The 16,089-nt window shown below is 40.5% G+C and overlaps 1 protein-coding gene across 1 annotated transcript; it reads left to right on the top strand.

The window, feature by feature from the left end:
• The first annotated feature begins 962 nt into the window (after positions 1-962).
• On the top strand, positions 963-15,647 carry DDX43 (DEAD-box helicase 43). The gene is made up of 16 exons (XM_057739947.1): positions 963-1,425; positions 2,811-2,866; positions 3,149-3,275; positions 4,089-4,214; positions 5,330-5,411; positions 7,153-7,309; positions 7,531-7,649; positions 8,249-8,350; positions 8,723-8,864; positions 9,252-9,352; positions 11,065-11,152; positions 11,812-11,939; positions 12,162-12,271; positions 12,722-12,860; positions 13,974-14,061; positions 15,531-15,647. The coding sequence occupies exons 1-16, from the start codon at positions 963-965 to the stop codon at positions 15,645-15,647; spliced, it is 2,145 nt and encodes a 714-aa protein (XP_057595930.1).
• The last annotated feature ends 442 nt before the right edge of the window (positions 15,648-16,089 follow it).

The following is a 16,089-nucleotide window of genomic DNA, read 5'->3' on the forward strand; positions in this document are numbered from 1 at the left end:
TGTTCTGTGAAGGCTTGAAGCAGTATCTGTTGGGTGCCAGATTTTTAACCTGTTGGTTACTAAATTTTGTGGATTACATCCAACATTTTATCTTATTTTTAAATTTTGTATTTTTTTTAAAGTATAGTTGATTTACAATGTTGTGTTAGTTTCAGGTGTACAGCAAAGTGATTCAGTTATATATACACATATATCTTTTTTTTCAGATGCTTTTCCCTTATCTGTTATTACAAAATATAGAGTATAATTCCCTGTACTATACAGTAGTTTGTTGTTGGTTATCTATTTTACATGTGGTAGTGTGTATATTTTAATCCCAAATTCCTAATTTATCCCTCCTCCTGCTTCCCCTTTGGTAACTATAAGGTTGTTTTCTATGTCTGTGAGCCTATTTCTGTTTTGTAAATAAGTTCATTTGTATCACTTTTTTAGATTCCACATGTAAGTGATACTATATGATATTTATCTTTTTCTGGCTTCACTTAGTGTGATAATCTCTAGGTCCATTCATGCATTTCATTTTTCTTTTTATGGCTTAACAGTATTTCATTATGTATACATACCACATCTTCTTTATCCATCCACCTGTAGATGAACATTTAGGTTGCTTCCACGTCTTGACTATTGCAAATAGTGCTGCTATGAACCTTGGAGGGGTGCATGTATCTTTTCCAAGTGTGACAGCCACCATATTAAAACCTCACATAGGCTTAACTATATCAAAGTGTTGCTCACATAGCAATGGTGAATGCTATTGCCAACCTTTTATTTCAAATTTTTAATGTATGTATCGGGTTCTGTTGTGACACGTAGCTGCTGTTTCCGAGACCCTGACAGGTGGGGAGCGGAGTGGGGGAGGGCGGCGGGGGGTGTGTAGCGGGAAAAGCGCAAAAGACCCCTCCGCAGCCCCCACCAGGTAAGGACCAGGCCCGCGCAGGGACTCGCCCATGCGCTCTTGTAGGATGGAGGGAGTGCAGGGCAGAGTCACCCCATTGGTCCAGCCTCGCACGCAGCGTCGTGTCCGCCAATGGGCGGTGGCCTGGGCGGGGCGGCAGCGCTCGGGCGCCTGGAGCAGTGGCTGCGTGGCTGCTCTTGTAGACCAGCCTTCGACGGCACCTCGAGTGTGTGTAGGGCCTGCCGGAAGGCAGAGGACACGCGGAATCCTGTTCGGAGCCATGTCTCAGCCGGAAGCCGGCTCCAACGCCTCCTTCTGGATCGTTGCTTCCCAGCGGGGCGCGGCGTTGCCTCGGTCTCCGGAAAGCAGGCGGGTGGAGGAGCCGAGCCAAGGCGGTCGCAGAGGCCAGAGGGCCGGCGGACGTGGCTGCTGGAGGGGCCCCTCTGGCCTCCAGCAGCCCGTGGGCGCTGGTTTCTGGGAGCCACCCCTCTCCTTCGGGCTGAAGAACGACTGGGTGGGCACGGTGATCGGTGAGAGCGGAGGGCCGGGGTGGGGTGGGTGGGGGCGGGGCCTGCGGCATCCCCTCCCTGCCTGCCTCGCCTGCAATCAGTGGCCACTGAGCAGGGTCGGGTCCCCCCCCCCCCCCGTCGGGTCCCCCCCACCCCGGACCTTTCTGATGCCGTGATACCTTTCTGATACCGTGATACCTTTCTGATGCTGCTGGAAAGAGGGCCTTTTTTCGTAGTATATCGTGAGTCTTACAAATCCATTTTTGAAAAGCATTTAGAAATGATCGGAATTAAGGTTTGCCCCCCCTTTTAAAATTGTGGTAAACAACATACATTGACAGTGTTGTTGACTGTGGGAACATCGTTGTATAGTAGATCTGTAGAAGGTTTTCATCTTGCACGACTAAATCTACCTATCAATAACTCATTTCCCCTTTCCCCCATCCCTGGCAGCCACCATTCTGCTTTGTTTCTATAAAAGTTTGATACATTAGACAACTCGTGGAAGTGGAATCTACAGTATTTTTGTGATCGGCTCATTTCGCTTAGTGTAATGTCCTCAGGGTTATTCTGTGTTGTCACAAATGGCAGGATTTCCTTTTAAGGCTGAAAACTTGCATTGTATGCATATGCCACGTTTTCTTCCTCCAGTCATCTGTTGACAGATATTTAGGTGATTTCTGCCTCTTAGTTACTGTGAATCATGATGAAATGAATATGGGAATTCAGATATCATTCTGAGATCCTAGTTTCAATTCTTGTGCGTAAGTTCCCAGAAGTGGGATTGCTGGATCATATGGTAGTTCTGTTTTTAGTTTTTAAGGGCATCTGCATACTGTTTCCATAGTGGCTGCACCAATTTACAGTCCCACCCACAGTGTAGAAGGGTTCCCTTTCTCCACATCCTCGCCAGCTTGTTACCCCTTGTCTTTTTGATGAGAGCCATTCTAACAGGTGATATCTCGTGGTTTTGGTTTGCATATTTCTGATGATTTCATGCATCTTTTCATATACACTTGTTGCTCATAAATATGTCTTCAAAGAAAGGCCTATTCAAAGACCTTTGACCATTTTTTAATTGTAATTTTTTGACTGAGTTGTGTGTAAGAATTCCAATTTCTTCACGTTCTTACCAACGCTTTGGATCCAATTAGTCTTTCCTTGAGCTGCTGATGAATCCTTAGTATCTACCCGTGGGAAAGGAACCTCCTACCACCCAGCAGAATTTGGAATAGAAGGCTCCTGCTTCCCTTTTTCCAAACTGAAAGTGATTACTGGACCCCAGGAGCCTTTGTTTGGATGATTTGGGAAGAACTAGAGAAGGTTCTTTGAGCAAACTAGGTAGTAGGTTCCCTGTAATTGATTTCAATCTTTAAAAAAAAAAATTCCTTTATTTTTAAAAACAGGTCATGGTGGGTCAAAAATAAAAGAGATCCAGAGCTCAACATACACCAAAATACAGGTACATTATCTGTGTTCTTAAATCCTTAAAGAGGATGAACTATGGTTCATTCCTAACTCTAATTTCTGTTCCGTTATTAACACACTGTGGTCATTGAGATAAGTTGCCAAAGTTCTTCATACTTCTTTTTAAGTACTCACCTTAGCTGTAGTCCATTCATTATATCTTAGAGGCTGATTGATGGCAAGCCTATATTTACTTTACACTTTTATACTATTTGAGGTTGAGTGCAAGGGGAATGATAAAAGGACTTGTCTCATCTATTTCCCACCTTGTATCTAGATAATAAAAGGGTACCCTGAAGCGGAAGTGAGAATTTTTGGCACCAAGGCAATGCAGAACAAAGCGAAAACACTGATAGATAATCTTGTTAAAAAACAAGAAGACTGCAAAACAGAACCCAAACTTAGTAAGTCTTTTTGCTCACTAAAGCCTTATAAAATTTTAAATGTTTTATTCAGTGTTATAAGACATATTATAGCTGCTTTTCCTAATAAGAAAGCTTTGGCTTGCCATCATTAAATCTAATCTCTTATAGAATTTTTTTCTATGAAATCCAGAATACTTCTACTCAAACTAAAACACTTAATATCTTTGGTTAGGCCTAGCAGTTTTTCTTTTGACTGAAAATAAAATAATCTTTTAATACACTTCCCTATTGATGGTATAGCAAGGATTAGTCCTGGCCTCCTGTCTATGGTCACTTCTCTGTAACGTGACTGACTTTGAAAACTGCCTAATTATTTGATATTTTAAAAAATCTCAGATCTACTTGGACTGCAGAAAAAGCCATTAATGAACCATTTCCAGAAGCAGCAAGGAGGAGTCTTGGGTTCCGTTGGCAGCTTGCCTCTTATTGTTTCTCAGGAAAGAACCTCTAAAAAGCTTCTAAGACACTGTTTCTTCTGTTTACCTGGAGTAACATCTGCCGCACAGTATTGTTGTACAGATTAAGTGATGCATTATTTATTAGCAGACACTAGGCGCTCATGCTTTTTAACTTCTCCAATAACTTTTTTTTTTTTTTTGGCATTGCAGAAATCTGAAGTAGATTACTGACAAACCGTGACCAGAATTGTCATGGCACTGTTGTACCAAATTCCTAAATTTTATGTTTCAAGCATTATTATTGTTAGGTTATTAAAATAAAAAATAGTAAAATGGTTTTGGATTTTATGCTGGTAGGATTTGCTTGGAAACTAATTTGGAATATTTTTAACAGATGTTGCTGCTGTCCAACCTTCGAATGGAAAAGATGCAAGGAAAGATGTTTCAGGAAATCATAAACTGGTTGATTGGGATAAGTTCCGAGAAAATATTTTGAAATGGAGTGAAAAGAAGTGGGCAGGTTAGTGCTGGATCCCAGAATTTTCGTGTGTTATTGTTGTTCCTCTTATTGAGGTTTTTAGCCTCTATAAAACGTGTTGCTCTTATTAATGAAATCTATATGCAAAATGACAGTAGAATTTGAAATGCTGCAGTTAGTCCCTAAGACATGATATTTCTGTGTCTGTGTTGTGATTTATGTTATAAATGGAAAGTTAAAGCTTATTTATACCTTGTCTTATTTGAGGTAACTTGCTGCACAAGTTTAATAAAAATAGAAAATTGGGCTGGAAGGGAAATGAAGTAAGTAAACATGCCAACCACGAATTAACATTTTTCTGTGACTGAGCAAAAACTGATTTTGGGAGTGTCCTGGCCAAGAAGGGCAAAATAAAAAAGGGAAAAACATTTAATGAGATCATATAGTTCTTGAAGAAATGGGTTTTTTAAATTCTCGCTTGGAATTATTTATGGAGTATAATGTTCTACATTATTCACTGAACTTCAGAGTAAATTCAGGAGTTGATTTGATCAGAATGAGGCAGTGAGATAACATCATTTATTTAATGTTAAACAGTGAACACTACCATGTGACAAATATTAACAAGGATTAATTCTACTGCGGTGGTCAGCCTGTCCAGTGCCATCACAACAACATGTGTTGGGAGATTTGGGATAGGAATGGGGGGCAGAAAAAGGATTTAAGTTTGGTGGAAGTGTGATAAGCATTTAAAAAATAAAACAAAGTAGCTTCAGAGGATAGAATAAGAATAAATATTTTATTCCTAACAGCAATGGGATGGACCTTCAAAGAAACGAAAGTGAGTTTACTATCAGAGAAGATTCATCAGTTGTGATGCCTGTGTGTCTTGTGAAGCATGGTTTCTTTTATTTTATATTTAATTATTAAAGATCTCTTTCTTGGGTGACATGTAATTGAAAGACAAACCAAAAACGGAGGTCTCTTAGAGGCTGGCATAAGCCTTGCTGGCAAAGTGTAAAACAACTGTCTAAAACTGTATCTGTGCAAGGTGAACTTGATACAGATTTTAGTTGATTTCTGTTGCTTTGAAAGAATGTGAATGAAATGTAAATTCTCATTAATCATTGAAGTTTAAATTTTGGTTTTTGTCTCAGGTTTACCTCCGATTAAGAAAAACTTTTATGTGGAGTCAGAAACAACAAGTTCAATGTCACAAGACCAAGTAGACAATTGGAGGTGGGTAGTTTTACTACTTTTTAGTGAGTATTTGTAGAGTTATGTTAGTAAATTAACTCAGGGAAAGATTGGAGATGATTGCATTTGAAACTGTAGCTTCCTGCTCAAAAGAAAACTTGGTTGCACCCTACTTCATATATATTAGAGCATTGCTAACCAGTAAAACTTTTGGCAAAGATGGGAAATGAGCTACATTTGTGTCTAGAATAGTTACTATCCATATATGGCTATTAAACTCTTAAAATATATCTAGTATAATTGAGGAACTGAATTTAAAATTTTAAATTTAAAGAGACGTGGTTAGTGCCTGCTGTATAAGCAGTTTTCAAGAATTATTTTTACATCTGTTTAAAGTCATAAGAAATTGATCTGATATCTAAATATTAGAAAATTTCTTACTCTTCAGTCCTTATTATCTGGATTTTTTTTTTTTTTTTTTTTTTTTTTTTTGGCTGTGTTGTGTCTTCATTGCTACACACAGGCTTTCTCTAGTTGTAGTGAGTGGGGGCTACTCTTCATTGTGGTGTACAGGCTTCTCAGTGCGGTGGCTTCTTTTGTTATGGAGCACAGGCTCTAGGCTTGCGGGCTTCAGTGGTTGTGGCATGTAGGCTCAGTATTTGCGGCACATGGGCTTAGTTGCTCCATGACATGTGGAATCTTCCCTGACCACAGATCGAACCCATGTCCCCTGCATTGGCAGGCAGATCTTAACCACTGTGCTGGGACTTCCCTGGTGGCCCAGTGGTTAAGAATCCACTTGCCAATGCAGAGGACACGAGTTCGAGCCCTGGTCTGGGAAGATCCCACATGCCACAGAGCAGCTAGGCCCTTGCGTCACAACTACTGAACCTGTGCTCTCGGTGCTGCGAGCCACAACTATTGAGCCCACATGCCACAACTACTGAAGCCCATGCACCTAGAGCTTGTGCTCTGCAACAAGAGAAGCTACCGCAGTGAGGAGACCGCGCACTGCTATGAAGAGTAACCCCTGCTTATCGCAACTAAAGCCCATGCGCAGCAACGAAGACCCAACACAGCCGATAAGTAAATAAATAAATTTATAAGCAAACAAAGAACCCACTGTGTCATCAGGGAAGTCCTATTATCTGGAATTAAAGGCCGTAATGGCAACACTTTTTCTATTAATATCTGTTATAAAAAACTAAGATACAAGGAAGGGAGGGAATACGGGGATATGTGTATAAAAACAGATGATTGAACCTGGTGTACCCCCAAAAAAATAAAAAAAATAAAAAATAAAAAAAAAACTAAGATAATGTGATATAGCAGACAGAGCAGGATTGGGTAAGGCTCTGACCGTGGACAAGTAACTAAAGATCACCTGTCAAATGAGAGTAATTCCCACTTCAAAGTATTGTTGAGGATTAATTAAGGCAATGTGTGTGAAACATTATAGACTCTCAGGTGTTTGCCAAATCTGACTTTGATTCATGAAGCATATAATTTTCAGGCTCTGTTCTTAACCTGTCCATGAACTTTTCATTGGCTCATTCATGCATACAATGTAATTTTTTTCCTTCTCTGAAACTATTCTGGTTAAAAAAAAAGACAGGCTTGCTTCTATTTCTTAGTATATTTTACTGTAACTTAACCAGCAGTCTCATCCTAATCAGTTGCAGTTGAATTTCTAGATATGATGCGAACTAATGTTGGAGAAAATTTCTTGACTGGGGAGTAAAGTGCCCAAAGCCACTAATCCTTGTTCTGTTTTTCCTTTAAGGAAGGAAAATTATAATATAACATGTGATGACTTGAAAGATGGTAAGAAACGTCCTCTTCCCAACCCTACTTGTGATTTTGAGGACGCATTTCACTGCTACCCTGAAGTTATGAGAAACCTTCAAAAGGCAGGTTTTCACAAGCCAACACCAATTCAGGTATGCTTTCTTTCGTTCTAACATTTCACTGACTGCCCCCCACCCCAATCTGGCCATTAGAAGTTATAACACCAGGGAGCATCCCCTGGTACCCCCAGTACCTCCACTGCTGCCTAGCACTCAAAATGCTTGAGAAGTTTGGGGCTTCTCAAGCATTTTGGAGAGGAGGAACACTTGACGGAAAGAAATGCACTGTTCATTTTAATACCATTCTGTTTCAGTCACAGGCATGGCCAATCATTCTCCAAGGAGTAGATCTCATAGGAGTAGCCCAGACTGGAACAGGGAAGACATTGTCCTACTTAATGCCTGGATTTATTCATATTGACTCACAGCCTGTGTAAGAATTTCTACATCTGGGTTCTCTTTAGAGGTTTGATAGATATGGATTCCAAGAAAGCAATGAAAGTTTCTTCGATTGCACTGGTCCAAAGGTTATGCCTAATCTCAGGGAAATACACTTGTGTTGTGCTGGTGGGATATAAGTGGACAAAACATTTCCAGGAAGCAATAGGTAGTATCTATCCACCGAAAGTCTTAGTAGTGAAACATCAGAAACAAATTGTTTAAATTACCACGTCCAGTACGATTCTGTGAGAATGTCTGACACAGGAAAGCCCTGGCCATGTTCAATGAAAAGGCTGGTGTCTGGGCCCTAGGATTTTTTTGTTAGGCTGGTTTTCTTTATTTCTCCACTTTTGATTGTATGGTGCTTGTTTGTGACTTTGACATTCATTGCTGCCTTTTTTTTTTTTTTTGCCATGCCACACGGCTTGTGGGATGTTAGTTCCCCGACCAGGGACTGAACCCGGGCCCTCGGCAGAAGAAAGCTCAGCGTTCTGTCCAGTGGACTGCCAGGGAATTCCCTCATTGCAGGCACTGAATGAAGGTCCTATGTATCTGAGTTGGGTGCTTTACTAACGTGTTTTCTCTCCAAAGAGCCAGGAACGGGCCCGGCATGTTAGTCCTCACCCCCACTCGAGAATTAGCTTTGCAGGTGGAAGCTGAGTGCTGTAAATATTCGTATAAAGGTCTTAAAAGGTGAGTCATTTCTCTGACCATTCCTGCATCTGCATTTTAATCATTTGTAGCTTTAAACATCCTCCCCGTAATTTTCACACATCCTGAGAAGCTGATTGGCTCAGTGTGGGTCAACCTTACCCCTGATCCAGACCGACTGTAGCCAAGGTGCTGGGGTCAGATAAGAAGGATACAGACATGGCTTTTGAGGGACACATCACTGTGGGTTGGTGGGTGTGGGTGGTTCTCAGAAAGGGGCCAATACTGTACTACCTGAGACTTTTGATTTATGTACTTTTAACTTTATACCCAAAATGCTTAGGTTGGTTGGGAGTTCGAATTGTGATGGAATATTCCCCTCCTGAACATGAACTTCTGTATTATTTTTTTAAGTGTTTGTATATATGGTGGTGGCAATAGAGATGGACAAATAAGAGACTTATCGAAAGGTGTAGATATCATTATTGCCACTCCCGGAAGACTCCACGACCTACAAATGAGTAACTTTGTGTACCTGAGGAGCGTAACCTACCTGGTAAGCATGGAGCAGGGGTTTGGGGTCCTGGGAGGAAGAACCCAACTCTTACCAAACCATTTAGAATGGCTGTGCATTTCATAATGGTTTTAAATCCTAGGAATGTTTCTCATTTCCTCTAGTTTGTGAAAATATGGATTTTAAGATCATTCTATTTTAGCGTTTTATAAGTATTAGAAAATGCAGGTAAGTACAAAAGAATTCCACATGAGTATTTTAGACACTTAAATTGTTTTTTCACTAAATACATTTATAAACTGTTAGTTGGCAAACTGAAATTAATCTGTGTTGCAACTACAGGAAATGAGAAAGTTACCTTAGTCTTCATAAAGACAGAGCATACATATTTGCTACCTTCCATACCTGATCTAGCCATTTTTCATGCAGGTATTAGATGAAGCTGACAAGATGCTGGATATGGGGTTTGAACCCCAGATAATGAAGATTTTGTTAGATGTGCGCCCAGACAGGCAGACAGTTATGACAAGGTAGGTGTATGTCTAATTCGCTAGCCTGCAAAGCAGACATCAGTGGAACCGAATCCATTTCGTTTTAGAGCCTTACTTAAAAGTATTTTGAGGGCTTCCTAGGTGGCGCAGTGGTTGAGAATCCGCCTGCCAATGTGGGGGACATGGGTTCGATCCCTGCTCCGGGAAGATCCCACATGCCAGAGAGCAACTAAGCCCATGCGCCACAACTATTGAGCCTGCACTTTGGAGCCCATGAGCCACAACTGTTGAGCCCATGTGCTGCAACTACTGAAGCCCACGCACCTAGAGCCCGTGCTCCGCAACGGGAGAAGCCACGGCAATGAGGAGCCCGTGCACCACAGCGAAGACCAGCCCATGCTCACCACAACTAAAACGAAAGCCCGTGCACAACAGGAAAAAAAAAAAAAAAAAAGACCAAACACAGCATATAAAATAAATAAATAAATAAATATATTTTTTAAAAAAAGTATTTTGAAATCCTTTGGTGAAAGATGTCATCACTTAGTAAAGCAACTCAGTGTAACAGTTTAATAATGACTATTGGGTTTCTTGAATTAAAAATAAGATTTCTAGGGACTTCCCTGGCAGTCCAGTGGTTAAGTCTCCGAACTTCCAGTGCAGGGGGCCCAGGTTGAATCCCTGGTCAGGGAACTAAATCCCACTTGCCGCAGCTAAGACCTGGCACAACCTAAATAATAAATAAATAAATGTTTAAGAAAAAAAGATTTCTATGAATGCAGGGGAGACTGTTTCACAGGGGGTCTCGGATTAGGAAAAGTAATCACCTGTAAACTTTTTTTAGTATTTATTTTTTTGTTAGGCTGCATCGGGTCTTAGTTGCAGCAAGCAGGATCTTCGTTGCAGTGCGTGGACTTCTCTCTAGTTGTGGTGTGCGGGCTCCAGGGCACGTGGGGTCCAGAGTGCATGGGCTCTGTAGTTTGCAGCATGCAGCCTCTCGTGTTGAGGCACACAAGCTGAGCTCAGTAGTTGCGGTGCACGGGCTTAGTTGCCCTGCGGCATGTGGGATCTTAGTTCCCCTACCAGGGATTGAACCCACGTGCCCTGCGTTGGGAGGTGGATTCTTTACCACTGGACCACCAGGGAAGTCCCTAAAGGTAAACATTCGATTACAGAATACGTTTTGGCGAAGATAAAGCTGAGGTAAAGAAGAGTATATGATTGGGGAAATATGCTAAATCTATTCATTTTGTTTTCTTACTAAACTTCACATCTTTGTAATTAGTGTGAAAGGACAGAAGGTGGTTACTTTCATAATATGTGGTTGAAGAAACATCTGAATTTACATACCCAACCATCAGTACAGTTAAAATGTTTTTAGTTGGCATAAGCACTTGGTTTTGCCTGCTGACAGTGTATGAAAAATACTGTTTTTTTTTTTTTTGCCTTTTATAAAGGCCAAGAGAAAATGAGTCTAATGCCTGAATTCATTTTACCTTTCCATAGATTAGAAAGGTATAGCCCTCCTTCACCTTTTGTTTACAAACCTACTAAATTTATTTAAAGGTTTAATCTAGCAGCTTCAATGAGCAGTTCATTGCGAAGCACACGTTTTCTGTGAAATCGGCCTCATTAAAAAGTACTAAGTTTGTCTTTCATGAGTAACTTGGTTCATAGCATTCTTAGGGAAACTTAGTAATGTTTGCTTTGTAATAAATTTTGAATGTTTGTGTATTACGTTTTATCTCCAGTGCAACGTGGCCATATGCTGTCCGTAGACTCGCACAATCTTATTTGAAAGAGCCCATGATTGTGTATGTTGGTACTTTGGATCTAGTTGTAAGTTTGTTTTTAATAACTATTTATATCTTATTAATTATGGAAATGTTTTGCCATTATACAGTTCTCTGGCCTTTCACTTCATAATTGAGATTGGCCTTTCAACTAATCGTTGATGAAAAATGACCTTTTATTTAAATCACTGGTAATTAATAACAGGTCATTGCCCCTAGGCTCATTTCATTGGATTTCATGAAAGACAGGATAAGTGCTTCAGAATCTGCTTCACCTCTGGGTCAATAAAATGGTAACAAGCGATATTTTGAAATTTTGCGTTAAGTTTTCAAAATACTTATTGAACAGAAAGTCTTTGTATCATCAGCCGAACACCTTCATTGTAAAGGCTGTATCCACAGTCATGGCGATAGTTTTGTAAGCTTGGCCTCAAACCGTGGTTTTTCCTTTTCCTACGATGGTAACCAGATGCTTTCAACACAGTTCAGGAGTTCCCAGCTTAGCTTGGATGACTAAGTGGTAAAAAGTGAAAGACTGAGCCATAAATCCTTGGGTAGGAACAGGTGACTTTGCAAGGACCTGCCGTTTTTCCTGCTAGCAGTTTATTAAAACATTTAACCAATGATAGAAATAAGACGGATTTCCAGCCAATGTATGGGATTTGCCCATTAATGTTGATGTACTGTGATCTCTGAATCATTTAGGCTGTAAGTACTGTGAAGCAAAATATAATTGTCACCACAGAAGACGAGAAACGATCGCATATCCAAGCTTTCATTGAGAGCATGTCTCCCAAAGATAAAGTCATAATATTTGTTAGCCGGAAAGCTGTGTGAGTGTATTTTTTACATTCAAATCATCAGTCATGGGTTTGTTTTAGCATTGTTTCTATTTGTATACTCATTTCAAATGGGGGGGGGGTGCTGTTTGGTGGGGGGTGGTGTATGTCTTACTGTGTGTATGTTACTTCAGACTCTTGCCAGTGGAAGTAACAGTAATGAATTGATGGTGGTAGTAGAATAAGCACTTAGACCCCTGACTTTTTTTGCTTCAGGGCTGATCATTTATCTAGCGATCTGGGTATCCAGCATATATCAGTAGAGTCTCTGCATGGCAACAGAGAACAGAGTGATCGAGAGAGAGCATTAAAAAACTTTAAAACAGGTACGTTTATGCAATTAGTATTGCAGTTTATAAGTCTCCAGTGCCTGGGCTTGCCTGAGTGATGGTACCTTTTCTAAGATCTGCCCTTGGCTTGTAGATCCCAGAACTATACTTGTTCTAAATATTAATCATACTTTCAGAACTATCTCAAGCTAATGTTTAAAACCTGGATATCGAGGCAGTGATTTGCAGTGGGGGATGTTGTCTTCATTTACTTGAAAGGCATATATCTTTGCCATAGCTTATGGACCATTTGAACCGTGGTATCTGTTGTGTTGTAACTTGCCAGCAATTAAAAAAGACCAAGTAACCCCTTCCCATCTTCACTGTCTTTAAGAGTTTTAATATTAAAAGCAAGAATAGTTCACCTGATCAAATATTAGGGGACAGATGTGTCTTGGGTTGGTTTGTACCACAATGTGTCTGTATTCTTTTGGCTTTACTCTTTAGGCAAAGTGCGAATACTGATTGCTACTGATTTAGCATCTCGTGGGCTTGATGTCCAGGATGTCACTCACGTCTATAATTATGATTTTCCCCGGAACATCGAAGAATATGTGCACCGAGTAGGGCGCACTGGGAGAGCAGGGTAAGTCAGCATGGTCCACCCAACCCGCCTCCTCGTTCTCCTCACAGAGTCCCCTCTGAGAACATGATCATCAAATCCCTGTAACATGCTGTTTAAACAACCACAGATTAGGTTCTGAATTACTGTTTGAGGGGCTAGATTTTTTTTTTAATCAAAGCGTAGATGACTTACAGTGTTGTGTTAATTACTGCTGTACAGCAAAGTGATTCAGTTATACATTCTGTTTTTTAATATTCTTTTCCATTATGGTTTATCATAGGGTATTGAATATAGTTCCCTGTGTTGTACAGTAGGATCTTGTTTATCCATTCTATATATAAAAGCTTACATCTGCTGACCCCAACCTGCCACTCCATCCTTCCCCCAACCCCCTCCCCCTTGACAGCCACAGGGCTGTTCTCTATGTCCATGATTCTATTTCTATTTCATAGATAATTTCATTTGTGTCATATTTTAGATTCCACATATAATTGATATCATATGCTATTTGTCTGTCTGGCTTACTTCACTTAATATGATAACCTCTAGTGGCATCCTTGTTGCTACGGACGGCATTATTTCATTCTTTTTCATGGCTGAGTAGTATTCCATTGTATGTATGTACCACATTATCAGAATGGCTAAATCTTAATGCATCATACATAGTTGGGCTTATGAACGAGTTGAGATTTTTTAAATTAATTAATTTATTGGCTGCGTTGGGTGTTCATTGCTGTGCACAGGCTTTCTCTAGTTGTGGCAAGTGGGGGCTGCTCTTTTGTGGTGCATGGGCTTCTCATTGTGGTGGCTTCTCTTGTTGCAGAGCATGGGCTCTAGGCAAGTGGGCTTCAGTAGTTGTGGCACATGGGCTCAGTAGTTGTGGCTCACAGGCTCTAGAGCACAGCCTCAGTAGACGTGGCGCACGGGCTTAGTTGCTCCATGGCATGTGGGATCTTCCCGGCCCAGGGATCGAACCCATGTCCCCTGCATTGGCAGGCAGATTCTTAACCACTATGCCACCAGGGAAGCCTAAGAGTTGAGATTTTGCTGTTGCTGTTTTTGTTCTGTTTTGCTAGCTGAATCATGAATATAAATTATATAAATCAAATTACATTGACTTTTTTCCCTTTGAAGGAGGTCTGGGATATCTATTACCCTTATCACTAGAAATGATTGGAAGATTGCCAGTGAATTAATTAATATTCTGGAAAGAGCTAATCAGGTGAGGATATGCAACTCTATTTTCTAAGGTTCAAATTTCATTTATTCTAAGCACTGGGGCTTACTGCCTGTCAGGAAATTCAGATAGTAAACAAATAATTAGGTGTGTTATGACGGCTGTAGCATGGCAAAGATGAGGTGCTATAATATATGAGGGTGAGTCAAAAATTATCCACACTCTGGCTGTAGAATTTATCTTAACTTTTAGAAAAAACAAATACATCATTTTTCGACATAATCACCTTGCTTTTCAATACACTTTGTCTATATGTGAACAAGCTTTCGTATTCCCTCATTAAAAAATGTTTTAGGCTGAGCTGCGAGCCTTGAATGCACTGTCTTCACGTCTTCATCAGAAGTGAATCTTCGTCCTCGTAGGGCTGCTTTCAGGGGACCAAACAGGGGAAAGTCCAATGAAGCAAGATCAGGACTATAGGGAGGATGCTTTAACACCTCGAAATGAAGTTGTTGCAGAGTGTCGACAGTGTGGGCCGAAGTGTGCGGATGTGCATTGTCATGCAAGATCACAATGCTCTTAGGCTTCAGCTCTTCAATAAGCATCTCACTGTAACGAGCACTGTTGATTGTTGAACCTTTTTCCTAATAATGTTCCAATACTGGCCCTTGAGAATCCCAGAAAACAGAATCATTTCACGTGTACGCTCAATGTTGTCATCAGCCGTGGACGTGGATGGGCATCTGGCTTCTTCTTGATGGCTAACACTTGTGCGACCTTCCTTGACCTTCTCTATCCATTCATACACACTTCTTTGCAACAAAACTCTTTCTCCATACTGCGCACAAAGTATCCAATAAATAATGGCGTCAGGTACAGCCTCAGACCACAAAAAACGAATCACTGCACGCTGCTCTTCTTTCATGCAAATCACAAGTAGGGCATCCAATTTTACTCACACCACACTTACAAATGAACTGATGTAACACGTTCACACCTGCACAGCAATGACTGGGCAGACAGTAGCCCTGAACAGAAAGCACTGATAAAACAGTGCAGCCAACAGAAGTTTTAATATAACTGGAGTGCAGATAATTTTTGACTCATCCTCATGTAACTGGGGAACCTGATCTAATAGTGGTGAGCATCACTGAACCTGCTGAGGAAGAGCCCAGTGGGGTGGAGGTTGGAGAGAGTAGAGGAAGCAGGTGACATACTCAGGCCTCGAGGCAAGAAAGTGGCATCAGGTAAAGGTGCGGGGAAGCACCTGAAGGGCCACGCAAGCAGGAGGGCAGAGTACTTACGGATGGGGTTTTTTTAAGACCAGGCTGGATTTCATAGCTTGAAGATTTGGTGTTGAATATGCAGAGGGACACATTCCATTCTGTTTGGAAGGTATCATATAATCAATTGTAGAGATTCTCTGAAGATTTGGAGGCATTTCAGCATCTTGTAGAAAAGTTGTTATATTACAAGAATCATCTCAATCCTAATAACGCATTTAATGGCTTCAGAGTGTCCCAGAGGATCTTGTGGTGATGGCTGAGAGATATAAGGCAAATAAACTGAAGAAGGAAATGGAAAACAAATTGGGAAGACCCCAAGGAAAACCCAAGAAGTTTTATTACTAATGTCTGTGTTGAAAAGTGGTACCAGCCTACTTAAGAGGTAAAATTTGAATGACACATAGACTCTCAGAAGCCTGTTTTCCTTAACTAGGCTTTGTTAGCATGTTTATTGCAATCAGCATTATTTCTAAGAGTTATTAATGTAATAAATGAGATCTTATTCTTTATCTGTTACCTGAATTCTAGTTAATATAACTTAGAGTTAGAAGTATTAATTCAGAGGTGAGAAAAAAAACTTTAAGTTGTACAGAAGGATCATTGAGAGTATAATGGAATATAATGCAGTTGGTGGAGGTGTAAATTGCTATAACCTCTTCTGAGCAATTAGGTGGTAATGTATCAATTGTAAATACATATACCTTTTGATCCAGCAATTCCCCGGGACATAAATGTCCAATAGGGAACCATGTGAATAAATTATGGAGAAAATCGTATCATATAAGGG

This window comes from Hippopotamus amphibius, chromosome 6 (assembly GCF_030028045.1).
Source record: "Hippopotamus amphibius kiboko isolate mHipAmp2 chromosome 6, mHipAmp2.hap2, whole genome shotgun sequence".
NCBI lineage: Eukaryota > Metazoa > Chordata > Mammalia > Artiodactyla > Hippopotamidae > Hippopotamus > Hippopotamus amphibius.

What these genes read in the sequence shown, in the direction of transcription:
- DDX43 (XM_057739947.1), top strand. Translation starts at nt 963, where the DNA reads ATGGAGGGAGTGCAGGGCAGAGTCACCCCATTGGTCCAGCCTCGCACG. An exon ending in CTGGGTGGGCACGGTGATCG is followed by an intron (nt 1,426 to 2,810) that starts GTGAGAGCGGAG and finishes TTTTAAAAACAG; the next exon opens with GTCATGGTGGGTCAAAAATA. An exon ending in GGGCGCACTGGGAGAGCAGG is followed by an intron (nt 12,861 to 13,973) that starts GTAAGTCAGCAT and finishes TTCCCTTTGAAG; the next exon opens with GAGGTCTGGGATATCTATTA.